At 39.1% G+C, this 14,246-nt stretch overlaps 1 protein-coding gene across 1 annotated transcript in view; it reads right to left on the bottom strand.

The window, feature by feature from the left end:
- Positions 1–14,246, bottom strand: part of glis2b (GLIS family zinc finger 2b) — a 47,957-nt gene that overhangs the window by 9,013 nt on the left and 24,698 nt on the right. Inside the window, exons 2-3 of the mRNA XM_051889643.1 lie at positions 1,355–1,571; positions 1,154–1,284 (exon numbers count right to left, since the gene is read on the bottom strand). Coding sequence (XP_051745603.1) covers positions 1,154–1,284; positions 1,355–1,544 — 321 coding nt within the window. The 5' untranslated portion in view covers positions 1,545–1,571. The remainder of the gene's footprint in view (positions 1–1,153; positions 1,285–1,354; positions 1,572–14,246) is intronic.

Below are 14,246 nucleotides of genomic sequence, written 5' to 3' on the forward strand. Positions count from 1 at the left end.
ATATTTTTACAGTATCATGAAGTAAAAAGCTGTGATATTTTGAAATACCTATTTTTTATTTTCCCCCTACTTCTAGTTGTTTTGCTTTTGTCTATCATCTGCTAAACAAAAGTTGTCTGAACATACCGAAAAACAATCACTATGAAATAATTCATGTCTGTGGCACAAACATGCTTATTGGCAAAGCTTAATGCTTAGTGTTAGGGATGTGTTCATATTTCTAACCCTACGTATGAGCAATAGTAATAGTGATGCTTAGGAAGGGTAAATTAGAGGAGAAACAATGATGACTTTGACTGCACAACAGTGTCGGTGCTGTCTGGGAAGGTTTCAGCTATGTGAGAAATGTGCATGGAAAATGGTGTAAAATGAGGCTGATTGCTCTGCTTTTCGGTGGTGCCATCATCTAAGACCTGGCCACTGTTCATCCATTGGCTTGAAGGAGGGGTGGCAGGCATCGGAGACACACATAGGCACATAGAAAACCATGCATCTCAGTCCCAATTCAATTTTGAGCGAATTGAATTAAGCAGAAAGAGCTCTGTGTGGCTGTACCTCGCTGTAAATCTGATTTAACCTCACGCCCCATTCGTCAGCCCCACGGACAGAGAAAGAGAGACACTTTTGTGAAGGGACACAGGGGGCATTTGATAAGAAACACCACATCTGGGTCAGCGAGGGTAACAGATCTGAATGTCTCGTGGTGAGGGGAGGTGGGGGACGGGACAGTGCGTTTAATGCACTTTAAAGGGATAGATCACCCAGAAATGAAAATTTTGTCATAATTTACTCACCCTTAAGTTGTTCCAAACCTGAATGAATTTCTTTGTTCTGCTGAACACAAAAGAAGATATTTTGAAGAAAGTTTGTAATCAGGCAGTTTTGGGGCACCATTGACTTCCATAGTAGGAAAAAAAATACTATGGAAGTCAATGGTGCCCCAAAAATGTTCAATTTCCCACATTCTTCCAAATATCTTCCTTTGTGTTCAACAGAACAAAGACATTTTTACAGGTTTGTAAATGATGACATAATTTTCATTTTTGGGTGAACGAAGCCAACTTTTTGCTCACATAAATAGTACTAGTATATTTAGACTTGAAAGTTCTTCTGAGTACCCATGTTGTACTCTTTCCTAGCGTTGTCGACTTACCCCGTGGAAAATGGGAGCTGAGCCGTTTCCGTTGGAGAGATCCGGAGAGCAGGCGGTGTTGCGGGAGGACGGGGACATGCTGAGGTCCACAGCGGGCGGTGTGGGGGTCTCGGACTTGTCCTGCAGGACACCTGCAAACACACACCTCTGTTACACTCCCTGCAGTTATATTTGATGTTATACTGAATCTCTCTTGTTTACCTGTGTGTGGGGAGGCTGGAGACGCTGGAATGATGACTGCGGTACCGTCGTCTGCCATCCGTAGCTGCCCGGCCCCCTTGGCATGTATGGGAGAGGGGGTGAGAGTGGGCGGAGACATGGCACCTCTGTCCCGCCCACCGACCCGCCCCCTCGGCACCTTCAGGTCCAGTGGCTCATCTAAGGACAGCATGACAGCATGCGGACCGGAGCCTGAAACCTTTACAGACAGACACAGAGAGCAATTTAGTTGAGAATTATCATTCAGATGGGAAGGTTGTTTTGTGGATTTTGTTGATAGTTGTTGGGGCATCTCTTTACTTTTTAAATGTAGTATGTTTTAAAGGGATAGTTTACCCAAAAATGAAAGTTATCCCATGATTTACTCACCCTCAAGCCATCCCTATGTGTATATGACTATCTTCTTTCAGACAAACACAGTCAGAGATATATTTAAAAATACCTTTGCTCTTCCAAGCTTTATAATGGTAGTGAATGGGGGACCATATTTTGAAGCCAACAAAAATGCATCCATCCATCATAAAAGTAACCCATACAGCTCCAGGGGGTTAATAAAGGCCTTCTGAAGCGAAGCGATGGGTTTTTGTAAGAAAAATATCCATATTTAAAACTTTATAAATTTAAAATAACGGATGACCGTACTCAAACTGCACAAGTTGACTTGCGCCAAATGAGTAGCCCATGACGCGATGTATGACGCAGGATGTAGGAGTATCGTAAGCTCAGACGCCTCTCGCGGTTCAAACAAATAGAGCTGTGCAACAAACTCAAGCTCCTCTTCTATTATATCGAAATCCTCTGACATCTCTCTTTAAAATTTCTCGTTTTAGACTTCTAATTCATGACCAGTGTTTTGTTTTGCTCTGTCCTCTGAGCTTCCACGTTCATCATTACGTCATGCGTTGGGTCAGAGGTCACTCTTCCACTACAAATCGATGTGTACGGCCGTCTATCCGAAGCTAGTTATTTTAGGCTAATAGTTTTAAATGTGGACATTTTTCTTACAAAAACCCATCGCTTCGCTTCAGAAGGCCTTTATTAACCCCCTGGAGCCGTTTGGATTACTTTTATGATGGATGGATGCATTTTTTTGGACTTCAAAGCACGCCCCCCATTCACTACCATTATAAAGCTTGGAAGAGCCAGGATATTTTTAAATTTATCTCAGATTGTGTTCGTCTGAAAGAAGATAGTCATATACACCTAGGATGGCTTGAGGGTGAGTAAATCATGGGATAATTTTCATTTTTGGGTGAACTATCGTACTTGTGTTCAGCCAGGATACATTAAATTGATCAAAAGTAACCGTAAAGGCATAATTGTACAAAAATTTATATTTCAAATAAATGCTGTTCTTCTGAACTTTCCATTCATCAAAGAATCCTGAGAAAAAATGTATTAAAGTTTCCACAAAAATATGAAGCAGCACAACTGTTTTCAACATTGATGATAATCAGAAATGCTTGAGCATCAAATCAGCATATTAGAATGATTTCTGAAGGATCATGTGACACTGAAGACTGGAGTAATGAAGCTGAAAATTCAGCTATGAATACAGAAATAAATTACATTTTAACATAAATTCAAATAGAAAAAAAATCTTTTAAATTGTAATAATATTTAAAAATTTTACTGTACTTTTAATCAAATAAATGCAGCCTTGATGAACATAAGAAACTACTCTAATTTGTGTATTTTGTTGCATGGAAGCAATCTGCATACTCCGTATACTATGCATCCTAAATTCAGTAGCGCAGAAATAGTGTGAGTAGTATGAGAGTATACATCCTCATATATAAACACACACACAAATCCTGAGACATTCATACTTTGCAAGGAAGTTTTTCTCCCTCTTGCTCATTGTCTTTCTAAACACCGCAAACACAGTCAGCGCCCCCTGAAAAACCATCCCCGATCTCACACAATTACTCTCACCAGCTTCCCCTCATTCCCCCCCGCCTCAAACTGTCCTCACAAAGCACACTGGCAATTACACCCATTACTGCTTCCACATTCCTCCCGACTCCATGTGAAATACAACATTCGCAAAGCTCCACCTTTAACCACAGTTTCACATCTCTCTTTGTGTGACATATATAAGTGCGTATGCATGCGTCCAGTCATGCTGAATGGCTCTTTGAGAGGGTTTAGCTTGTGCCAACATGAGGAAGGTCAGCGAGGTGAAGGCAGTGGGTGATCGAGTTCAACAACCCAGCCGACAGGACCAATAATCAGCAGATAACCGCACACAGAGCTGCATTATCAACCAGATCTGCGTCTTCCGCCCCCCACACACACTCGCACAACATCTTCTGACCCTGAACTGCGTCCTGAAATGAACTGTGTCCTCGGAAAAAGTTCTCAAATGGTTCGTTTTTTGGTCTTTGATGGCATGCCAAAGAAACAGACAGACAACAACTTACTTAGAAAAAAAAAAGAAAATCCTGATTGGTCACAAGAATAAACAGGTTGCGTCACGGCAGGAGTTAATGTGCAATCTGTAGTATCTCCAGCCGTCTGGTGGTTTTTTGTAAGCGTCCTGAAGCGGAGAGGTTACCCGTGCGCTATCTCAGACTGGGGTGCGGTTAGAGATGTGATATGTGTGGCATGTTAAGGGTTTAGTTAATGATTTTCACATAATTGTGTCTCAATACAGCGGATAAAAACTCACTCTGTGTAACTCGACTCTATTATTTACACTGAGCTTCCAGTCAGAACCTAAAAACATCATTCACAGCCTACAATACCACATATTTCTGAGTGAATCAGGACATTTAAACAAGAAAAAACATGTAGGGAAGGACTTGATTTTATACATTAGGATTTGAAGTGTCAGTGCTTTTCATGTGTTTAAACAATAAGGCCACGTTCAGACTGCCAGCAAAAATCCAAGTTTTGCATTTCCAGATTTTATCCAAATGGGTTTTTGAAAGTCTGGACAGCAAAAAAAACACATGAAATTGGATTCGGAGGTGGTTTGAAATGCGATTCCAATTAGATTTTTACAGATGCGTCTCAGTTTGGACGCTCTGGTTCAGTGTTGCCAATTGAGCTACTTTAACACTGTTGCCGCGGGTTGTTTTTCATGTCCGCTGGGTTGAAGCGACCCCAAATAACATGATATTTAGCCCCCGAATGCGAATTTTACCAGGGGAACCTCGCAAAAAACATGCATTTTACCCGCCGGAATGCCATTTTTACCGGGGGACTCCCCCTGAAACACGATTGAGCTAGTTTTGAATAGCAATTGGGTGGGTTCTGTTGTGATAACTTGGCAACCCTGCTCTGGCTGTTCACATTGGATTTCAAACTGTCTTTTGCATCACTGTTAACGTGGCTCACAACGATAACGCTGAAATTGGTGACAGAAATGCTGGAAGTATTTATACAGTGTTCAAATGGTATGTCCAAAGATTTCGGCATTTTCCTATGCAACGGAGGGGTTTTGCTCCGCAACTCGACAGGGTGCTTAGACCGAGATAATGCACCTCCGTTTTTCCTACATCTGTTTTGAAAGTGTCGTCACATACGATGGTATGCCTATGTTGATACCACAGCAACCCATGCAGATAGGTTGGTTATGTCTGGACACACAAATCTTATTTGGTATCCACCCCCTTGGAATCGTGTCTCCTTTAGGACCCAGGTGGTATTGCCTGATTAAAAGTTGTTATTGTGATGTCCTGACTTATAATAGCCACTCAGCATTTTCACTGGCCACAATTTTGACATTAATACCATGGGTGAAAACTGCCATATAGATATTTTTAATATTATCTCATAATTTGGCAGCAGGTATATTAGGCTGCTGTCACTTTAAGACCTGACACTATACACATTATACTGTTACAAATGCGCGTTTACATTCACTTAAAACATAACTGACTGTGTTTACGTGAATACTCGCTAAGACCAGCATTTTGACATTATTTTGCGTGTATTTGACTGTTTAAGCACGATAAGCAGCGAAAAAGAACTCAATTTAGTACTGAGAGGCGGCTTTATGTTCACACACTTGGGGTGTGAGCACAAAATCTAGAGGAATGACTAAAATTATGTGCAATACATGCAATCCCATGCCGAAATTCATCAACAATATTCATCTGGAGCAAATGAGACGAGTGAGTGAGGGGAGGCGGGTTTGTGTATGAACTCGCTGTCGGAGAGATGAGAGAGCGAGAAAGCGCAGCTGGTATCTATTCTGCAGAAAATGAGTATTGAAAGCGTTATTTTTCAGTGTCGATATGTATAGAAAAATCTATATTTTTAAACACTACATTGCACACAGTTTATTATTTCAGATGCCTTTTTAAAAGACTAGATTTGGAAAAAGTATAGCCTATATATTATATGTAAAATTCAGCTCACCAAAGTGGCTAGTAGGTGCAACTGCGTTACACGCCACTGCTGAAATCCACTCGCATTTGGTGGGATGGTGGGTGTTAATGTCAAGCCCTGGTTGTGTGTTTCTTCTAATGGACATGAGGGTGCTCATCCCTGGTCCTGGTTCTCTGCCTTCCTGCTGTTTAGTTTACTGTTAACACACCTGCCTGTGATTTTCCAGTGAACTCAAAGACCTTGATTAGCTGCGTCAGGTGTGTTTGATTATAAGTTGGACCTACGCTCCATCAGAAGGTAAGACCTCCAGGGAAGTTCATACTCCATAAGTTTGGAAATCGTATTTACAGTGTGATGAGTTCAAGTGATTTTGGTCAGTATGATATAAACATTTTGGCCAATTTAACATTTCTTTCTCAGTTTCACTTCTAGATAAAGAACGGATGCTTTTTGCGCAAACCTGTTGCTAAATGAGTAGTATATTCTGACAAGCTTGATCACCATATTCAGTATCCTAAAATGTGCCCAAACTAAATGATAACATTCACAATGAAAATACCAACTACAGTAGCTTCCGCCATGATTCCTAAGCTGGTTCGGTCAGGAAAGACAGAAGTTTCCAAAACAAAAGAGCTCCTCACACTGGTTACGGCTCCATGTGTAAACCATTACTAGTCTATGCCTAAGGCCAGCTGCAATAAATCATCTCTTCCTTATTTTAATTAGCCCCCCAAACCATCCACGTCCGACCCCCCTCACATTTCCCAGAGTGCTCTACAATGGTATGATCCAACCGGTTTGAGGAGAAGATTTTGGATGAGGAGGAGGAAGTCGTGTAGTTTTTCTGCTGAAAGGTACCAGGTGATAAATGGCTCTGAGGAATGGGACAGGTCAGGGTCGGGTACTTTTTGACAGGCTACAGATTTATAGTGCATGCCTGTCATACGACTTCATAAACGCCTAACAACATAAGTTCTTCATGCCTGGATCAGCCACATCCCACCTGGGGTTAAAGATCATGAGGTTTGCTACACAAATCCAGTCCTTAGTATGAATAAGAAGGTACTTGACATAGATAATAATCTGATTTATTACACTGGGGGGAAAAGCATTTCGTCAAGCATATTGGGTTTTTGAGAAATGCAGTTTTACCTGCAAAAAAACATGATAGATTAACAATACTTCCTCCAAATGTTGTCCCAATTAGTTTATCAGAGTCTAAACAAATTCGTATTGAACAACGTTGCCGATTTGCCCAACATGCAGTGCAGTTGATTATGATATGATTGTTTGTTGTTGCTTTTGTCATCACTGTTGTTTATTTTATGTATTTACTTTTTTTTTTTTTTTAATATATAAATGCTGGGTTAAAAATGGTTGAAAATGGACAAACCCAGCGGTTGGGTTAAATTTTTGCCCAACCTGCTGAGTAGTTCATTTTAAGCCAGCCATATAGTAATTTTTAAACAATAGTTGAGTTAAGTAAAACTACCCAGCAGGCTGGGCAAACAGTTAACCCAACCGCTGGGTTTGTCCATTTTCAACCCAATTTGGTTGTTTTTAACCCAGCTTTTTTTAGAGTGTACTGTATTCTTTAACTGCGCAAAAAATAAAATAAGACTAATATTTATTTTTATTTTTTTACTTTTACGTTTTTGTAAAAATAAGATGCATTTACTTTTACTGGCAGATTTTTTCCCATTTGTTTTTAACTTGTTTATACTTGATGAACAGAATAGGTATTTTATCTGGAAAATAAGACAAACATTTGTAAAGAATTTTTTGCAGTTTGAACAGGTATTGAAGTTTGTCTGTAAATTTTTTTTAAATGGTTATAAAAGAATGCTCACCAAGATTGCATTTATTTGATCAAAAATATAGTAATAAATATAACAAAAAAAACCTTAAAAATAACTGTTTTCTATGTTAATATGTTGTAAATGTAATTTATTCCTGTGATCTAAGCTGAATTTTCAGCATTAATACTCCAGTCTTCAGTGTCTCATGATCCTTCAGAAATCATTCTGATTTGATGCTCATAAAACATCTTTTCAAACAATGTTGAGAGAAAGAACAGCAATCTTTTGTAACACAAATGTCTTTGCTGTCACTTTTGATCATTTTAATGCATTTCTCTTTCAGAGGTTGCAGAGTTCACTTTAAGTTTCATATAAACAAGAAAATAATGATTACAGAGGCTGTATTTGCCTTGATAAGAATTTATTGGCTGAGCAAGATGTCTGCATTGCATTTAGTGAATTATCTCATTAAATTGGCAAAACAAATCATTTTAGTGAAGACTATTATTAAGACAGTTTGTTAAAGCATCATGTTCTCTCTTGCAGTGCACATGTGCTGACTGGAGAAGGTAAATATTAGCCTCAGACACTACGGGGGCAGAGCTATATCTTTCAAGCTTTATACATTGCAGGTTTTGTTATGTCTACATCATATATAAACACTGCATTTGTTTGTTCACCTCAGAAAACCTCCAAACTAACTCGAGTCGCAGAGAAACGGCCGGGTTGCTTTGGCCGAGGAGGTTCTGGAGTGATACAGAGCCAAGCAGTAGCGCTTGAATGTGAAGTTTTGGGAGAAGGTGTTGCTCTGCCCCATGCAGACTTCCCCACCCCACTGTGGGCTTGGCAGGGCATTAAAAGGCAGCATTGTCTGTGTCCTGCCACCCCCTCGTTCCTCTCCCCTGTAGAGTAAACACTGAGGGAGAGCGTTTGGAGCAGGACGCTGGGTTCCACATGGTGCGGCGCTGAATGAAATGTTTGTGCCTCCGCTGTGACCCCGGTGGCCAGAGGCCTCCGCGACCGGACCCCTTTGCCCCCCACGGAAGTCACCAAATCTGCCATTTCCTGGGTAGGGGTGATGTGGGCAAAGAATGGGGTCAGGATAAGGCAGGGTCAACGAGAGGGTATGGGTTTCACCGGCCCTGTGAGGTCAAACCTCTGAGCTGATCCTAATTAACCCAACATTTCAGCCCGCCACAAGTCACGGCGTGCTCAGCGTGATCTATTTCTGCTTTTGGATCATGTCAAATAGTCATTTTTGTGAGTTAAGCACACTAAAACGTTACCAGTGGGACGTTTTGTGTCAGAAGCTTTGTGTCAGAAGCTTTGTCTCGATACAAAAACTCACACGATCTTATTCCTATGACAGTAACTCTCCTGTGTCTATTAAACCTTTGACAAAATCACACCGGAACATTCAGATCTGCAACAGTGCTGCCACTTAGCCAGAGAGAGCAGTTGTCATAAATAGGTATGAAACAGCTTCACAAACAGTCTTTTCAACCACACCGTATTGTTATTTCTGTGTTGCAAATATTCAAATTATCACAGAAGTACTGGGGTAAAAGTTTATATAAGTTCGGATATAAACACTGATATCTATGAAAGCCATCAAAATAGAGTAAATCACCTTTTGAAAGTAACTTTTGACTTCGAATAACGGTTGTATAATTACATCGTTACACCAGTAGGTGGCGACAAGTGACTGTTAAAAATGTGTTTGCCATTGAATCATTCATTCAAGAGATTCGTTCAAAAATACCAATAATGAAACAAGTGAAGTATTTATGAGTGAGTCATTGAATCATTCATTCAAGAGATTCATTAAAAACGCTAATTCATCCAATAGCGAAAGAAGTGAAGTATTTATGAGTGAGTCATTGAATCATTCATTCAAGAGATTCACTCAAAAACACTGATTCATCCAGTAATGAAACAAGTGAAGTATTTATGAGTGAGTCATTGAATCATTAATTCAAACCGATTTTTTACAAATAATTCATTAAAATTAATTAAATATTTTAAATAGACGGCAGCAGTTAACATTCTGTCAGAACGTCTTGTAAATTATGTTATTTGGTTTAGTTGTCTGTTCAGAATCGTGGAAGAATCGAGATCTCTGTTTGAAAAAAATCGAGATTCTCAATTTTCTCAATCTCTACAACTAGCTTAAGTTGAAGTACTAAAATTAGTAAAACTTAAATCTAAATTGAAATATAAAAAACAAACTAATAAAAATGACAAATGTTAGATGGAAAAATTTAAAGGGAAATTAGAAATGTTAACTGGCAAAAACTGAAATAAATCGGTATAAGATGAAGTACTAAAATGACTAAAACTAAAAATTAAAGCTAAATAGAAATATTAAAAATGACAAAAGCACATAACAAAATTACTAAAAATTAAAATGAAAACAAAATGTAAAAATAAAAGCTAATTCAAAATGTTAATAAATACTGTAACAGTATATAAATAATACTAAAATATCACCGGTTTAGCTTGTAATGCATTTTTTATATAGCGATGAGGTTATAAGCCTACGTGACCAAACCCATCATTCTCTACGGCAATACAGACTGAATAAAAATGCACGAATTGTGCACAAAATGCATATCATTTGCTCTTCATTTTGTTGCATTAGTGCTAAAAAGCTTTCTGTCTTTGAAAAGTGAAAAAAAAAAAAAAATGAAATTGGCAAGCATGTTCATTTTGTTCCAACCCAAACGCACATCACGTTGTTATTGCAATTTTGAACTCATAAGTATGAATTTCCCAGGTGGACCTGAGCCTGGCTGATAGCTGTACTCATTTGTGAATGGCGGCTGGTGTGCGATTGTGTGTTTTATAAGCCAGCTGTTGGGTGTGAGCGTGAAACGCATGTGTTTTTGAGTGTGAGTTCCTTTGTACTGAACTGTGGGTGTAATTCTATATTCCCAGCGCTTTGGCCCTGGGAGGTCGTCCACAGGAGAGCTCTTTTACCCCTCCTAACACACACAAACCAGATTGGTCTCACATCCCAACATCCAAAAACCTTGAATGAGGTTTCTAATATCACAAATACATGTAAAAACATGTTTGAGCTACATTCTCTCATCACTGTCACAACAATACTTGAAGGAAAACGGCCTTGCAGGTGTCCAAGGACCTCGGTTCACCCTCCCTCAAGTATAAAGTACATAAAGAGAGCGTTGTTTTTTATGTATTTGCGAAATTTATGCATCTCTAATGCTCCCAAACTTAAGCTTTGTATTAAACATGTAATGAATTTTTTTTGTCTGTCTTAGCACAACAAATGACCTATTAGCCGTAGCTAAAAAAGATAACACTTTTTTATCAGTATCAGTAAACAACTATGACGTACAGAATAGTGTAAACTATTTTAAAACGCATTTTAAAGAAAGAAACCGCTCTGACATTCCCAGCAACTGAATCATTATGCATGTTATTTGGTCGAAAAGTGTCTGGATTTGATCTGTATTCATAAGGCTACCCACACACTAATTCCATGTCTGCATTGGCATTAGTACCGCTGCATTTTGGCTGGATTTAATGAGCATGTGGCCAGCTGGTTGAAATGTTGGTTGTAAATGCAGGCGGTCAGCTGGTCATGTTTTTTAGTCATCTGTATGTGTCTGCAATCATGAGCTCCCCATGAGACCACCTGCAGGTGATGAAACCTGCTGAAATTCTACACCACTGCTAAAAAAACGCTCTTCATCAGAAAAAAAGTGGGGTTTTTTTTTCCCCTCAAAGATGTCCCACACCTGAAGGGCTGTGTCTAGACCTGCTAGATGGGCTGGCTTGGGGGTTTAATGTGGCCACTAACAGGGCTCGAAGAAACCCCTGTAGATGCAGCAAAAATATTTGGGGGTTTATGGATCACTCCACATCTGTGCCTTTTTCTTTGCAGATTTTTAGGTTGTGATACATATAATGAATTATTTGACAATAAATGTCTATACTCTTAAGCACTGTAAAACCCAATAAGTTACGGTAACTCAAACCATTTGAGGAAGCCGATTACCTTAAACCATTTAAGTTTTAAAACAAATAAATATGAGTACTGTAAACTCATATATCTTAAGTTAAATTCACTTATATTTTAGTGTTGGTATAGAGTAAACTCAACTTAAAGATTTTAAGTTTATTCAACTCATTCAGTTTGAATTCAGGTTTGAAACAGATCTAAGTCTTAACAACTATATAGCTACTTAAATGGTTTGAGGAAATCATTGCCTTAAATGGTTTAAGTTCATCAAACTCAACGTAATAAAGTTACATAAGACTAAGCAAAAACTAACATTGGTACAAAGCAATGATGACAGAACAGGAGGTTCCTAAAATGGGGTTTACAGCTTGATGTCAAGGTTTTTTTATAGTTTGCCATTGACATTAAAGTATAAGGATAAATAATTATGTTATAATTTATTCACCTCCATGTTCCAAGCCTGCATGTTTGGTTTTTACATTAACATTTACTTTAATTTTTGGGTGAAGTAATGGAAAAATCTGGCATGAGGGTGAGCACATTTTATTTAATTTTCGTTTTAATTTTTCTTAAAAATATAACCTCATGCTATAGCAGCCCTTTCAAGTTCAGTGGTTCATTGCTTTGAATTTGGATTTTTTTTTTTTTTTTTTTTTTAACCAAAAACGCTGAAACTGAAATTGAAGTTTTCATTTAGCCGGAAAAAAAAGAAAGAAAGAAAAATAAACAAAAAATAAATTTTCGGTTATTAAATTTGGGTAATCAGGTGATTGACTCGGTTTTGCTGTTCATGGTGTCATGTACACAGGTGAGAAACCAGTCGTAGTCATACCACAGAAGAACCATTTTTGGCTCTCCAAAGAAACTTTCAGTGATCAGTTTTTAAAACCATTTTTTTTTTCTTTGTGTGCAGAACATTTTAATAATCTAAAGAACCCTTTTCCACTATAAAGAACCTTTTGTTCAGTGGAAAGATTCTATAGATGTTAAAGGTACAATTGATGCCAATAGAGAACCTTTATTTTTAAGAGTGTATACAGCAGATAATGGTTCATTGCTGAACCTACAGTGTTTTCTACCCCTAATAAAGGTTCCAATTAGAACAGTCAAACATTCCAATTACATAAAAGTATAATGGGCAAAAGTTCCATACAGATCTTTAAGTGCTTCAGAAAACCATCTATGGTGCTTTAAACAACCCAGAAACCAACACACTAATCTGAAGAACCTATAATAACACATAAAGAGCCATTCAACAACCTTATACAGCCAAAAAGGTGCTGAGGTGAACCCTTAAGGAGCCTTTACTTTTAAGAGGTTTTATCGCTTTAACCATATTTGTCTCTCTCCATTCCTGACCTTCCCTGTGGCAGACTGACCCCACCTCTCCTGACGCACATACACCCAAACCATAGTATGCGTCCACCCCTCCTCCCCTGGCACACACACATAACACAGTCCCGAAGCTGAGAGATTTTTTCCTGCCGCCCCTCCACCTTCAGCCAGCCGCCTTCTCAGACAGGAAACCTCAGTTTCCACTCCGCCTCCACAGGGCCCCTCTCTCTGCGCTTTCGCTCTCTCCATCTCCCTCCTTGGATTTTCTTCTCCCACCCCTGCTGTTTTCCCATCATCTCTCTCCCTCCCTGAAAGTGTTCTTCTCTGTACAGTTCACAGGGTGCACAAACGGATAGCCCCTTTCTCTCCCACCTCCTTATTTTTACAAAACATGCCAATCGATCTGTTTCCCTCAAAGGCGCTCCCGCCAATGGAGCTTGAGATCTGTTGTTTGCCCCGTTTCAAGTGTCTTCCTTTAAAAAATGCTTTGAGAAACGTACGCAACGTTATGTAATTGCCCAAAACGGAGAGGGAGGGAGAAACCGAGAATGGATGAAGGAAGGAAAAATGGTGAGGAGAAAGCCACATAAATCGTGGAAGGATCTGAGGCAAGCGTCAGCGGGGGCTACACGCGAAAGGCTGCCAAGCAGCGAAAGTGGGCCAATTTCTAAAAAAGTGTGAGAAAGATCCAAAACAGCAAAATGCTTTGTTCCTAAACCTAGTGAGCTGCCTTGCTGTCTATTAACTACATATGCAGCTGCCTTCTAAGGATACACGACTTCCTTATACTTCAACGTCAACATCACTGACAAATCTTTCAGTCTTTATTTAAAAACATTTCCTCTGAAAGTTTGAGTTAGAATAGTTTGCAAAAGCACAACCATAAACACAATGAAGGCAAAGTGGGTGGATGAGTTGCGTTTAATGTCCTCTGTAGTCACATTTAGCCATTTGTTAGCAACTGCCTTTTTCAAGACAAGTAACACTTTTAAACACTCACTAGCAGGGTATTACTGATGTAGTTTATGTCATAGAATAAAATGTGAAAATAGCTTGAGCTTGTGTTAAACACAGACCTTATTTCAGGCATTTAACCAAAAACCCATTCAAAAAACCCACTAACTTCAGGATGATGGAACCAGAAATGCTAAAATGCTAACTCATTTCCAAGTTTTGGCCTACAAAAATACATCATCCCTGCAGCACTCTATAGTTTAATGTTAGCATGTTGCTAAGCTAACCATGCAGTAGTCTAGGCCTACTCTAAAAGAAATAAAACAAGACCAGTTTTAACCAGGCTAACGTGGTTTTATACTATCTCAAACCTGGTCTGTTGTTCAGCTGTCTCCCAAATCTGACAAGTTATCAGTTTGACAAGTGGAAACTAGCCTGGTGGCTAGCTAAGATCGGCAAA

Source organism: Ctenopharyngodon idella, chromosome 3 (assembly GCF_019924925.1).
Source record: "Ctenopharyngodon idella isolate HZGC_01 chromosome 3, HZGC01, whole genome shotgun sequence".
In the NCBI taxonomy this organism is placed as follows: domain Eukaryota; kingdom Metazoa; phylum Chordata; class Actinopteri; order Cypriniformes; family Xenocyprididae; genus Ctenopharyngodon; species Ctenopharyngodon idella.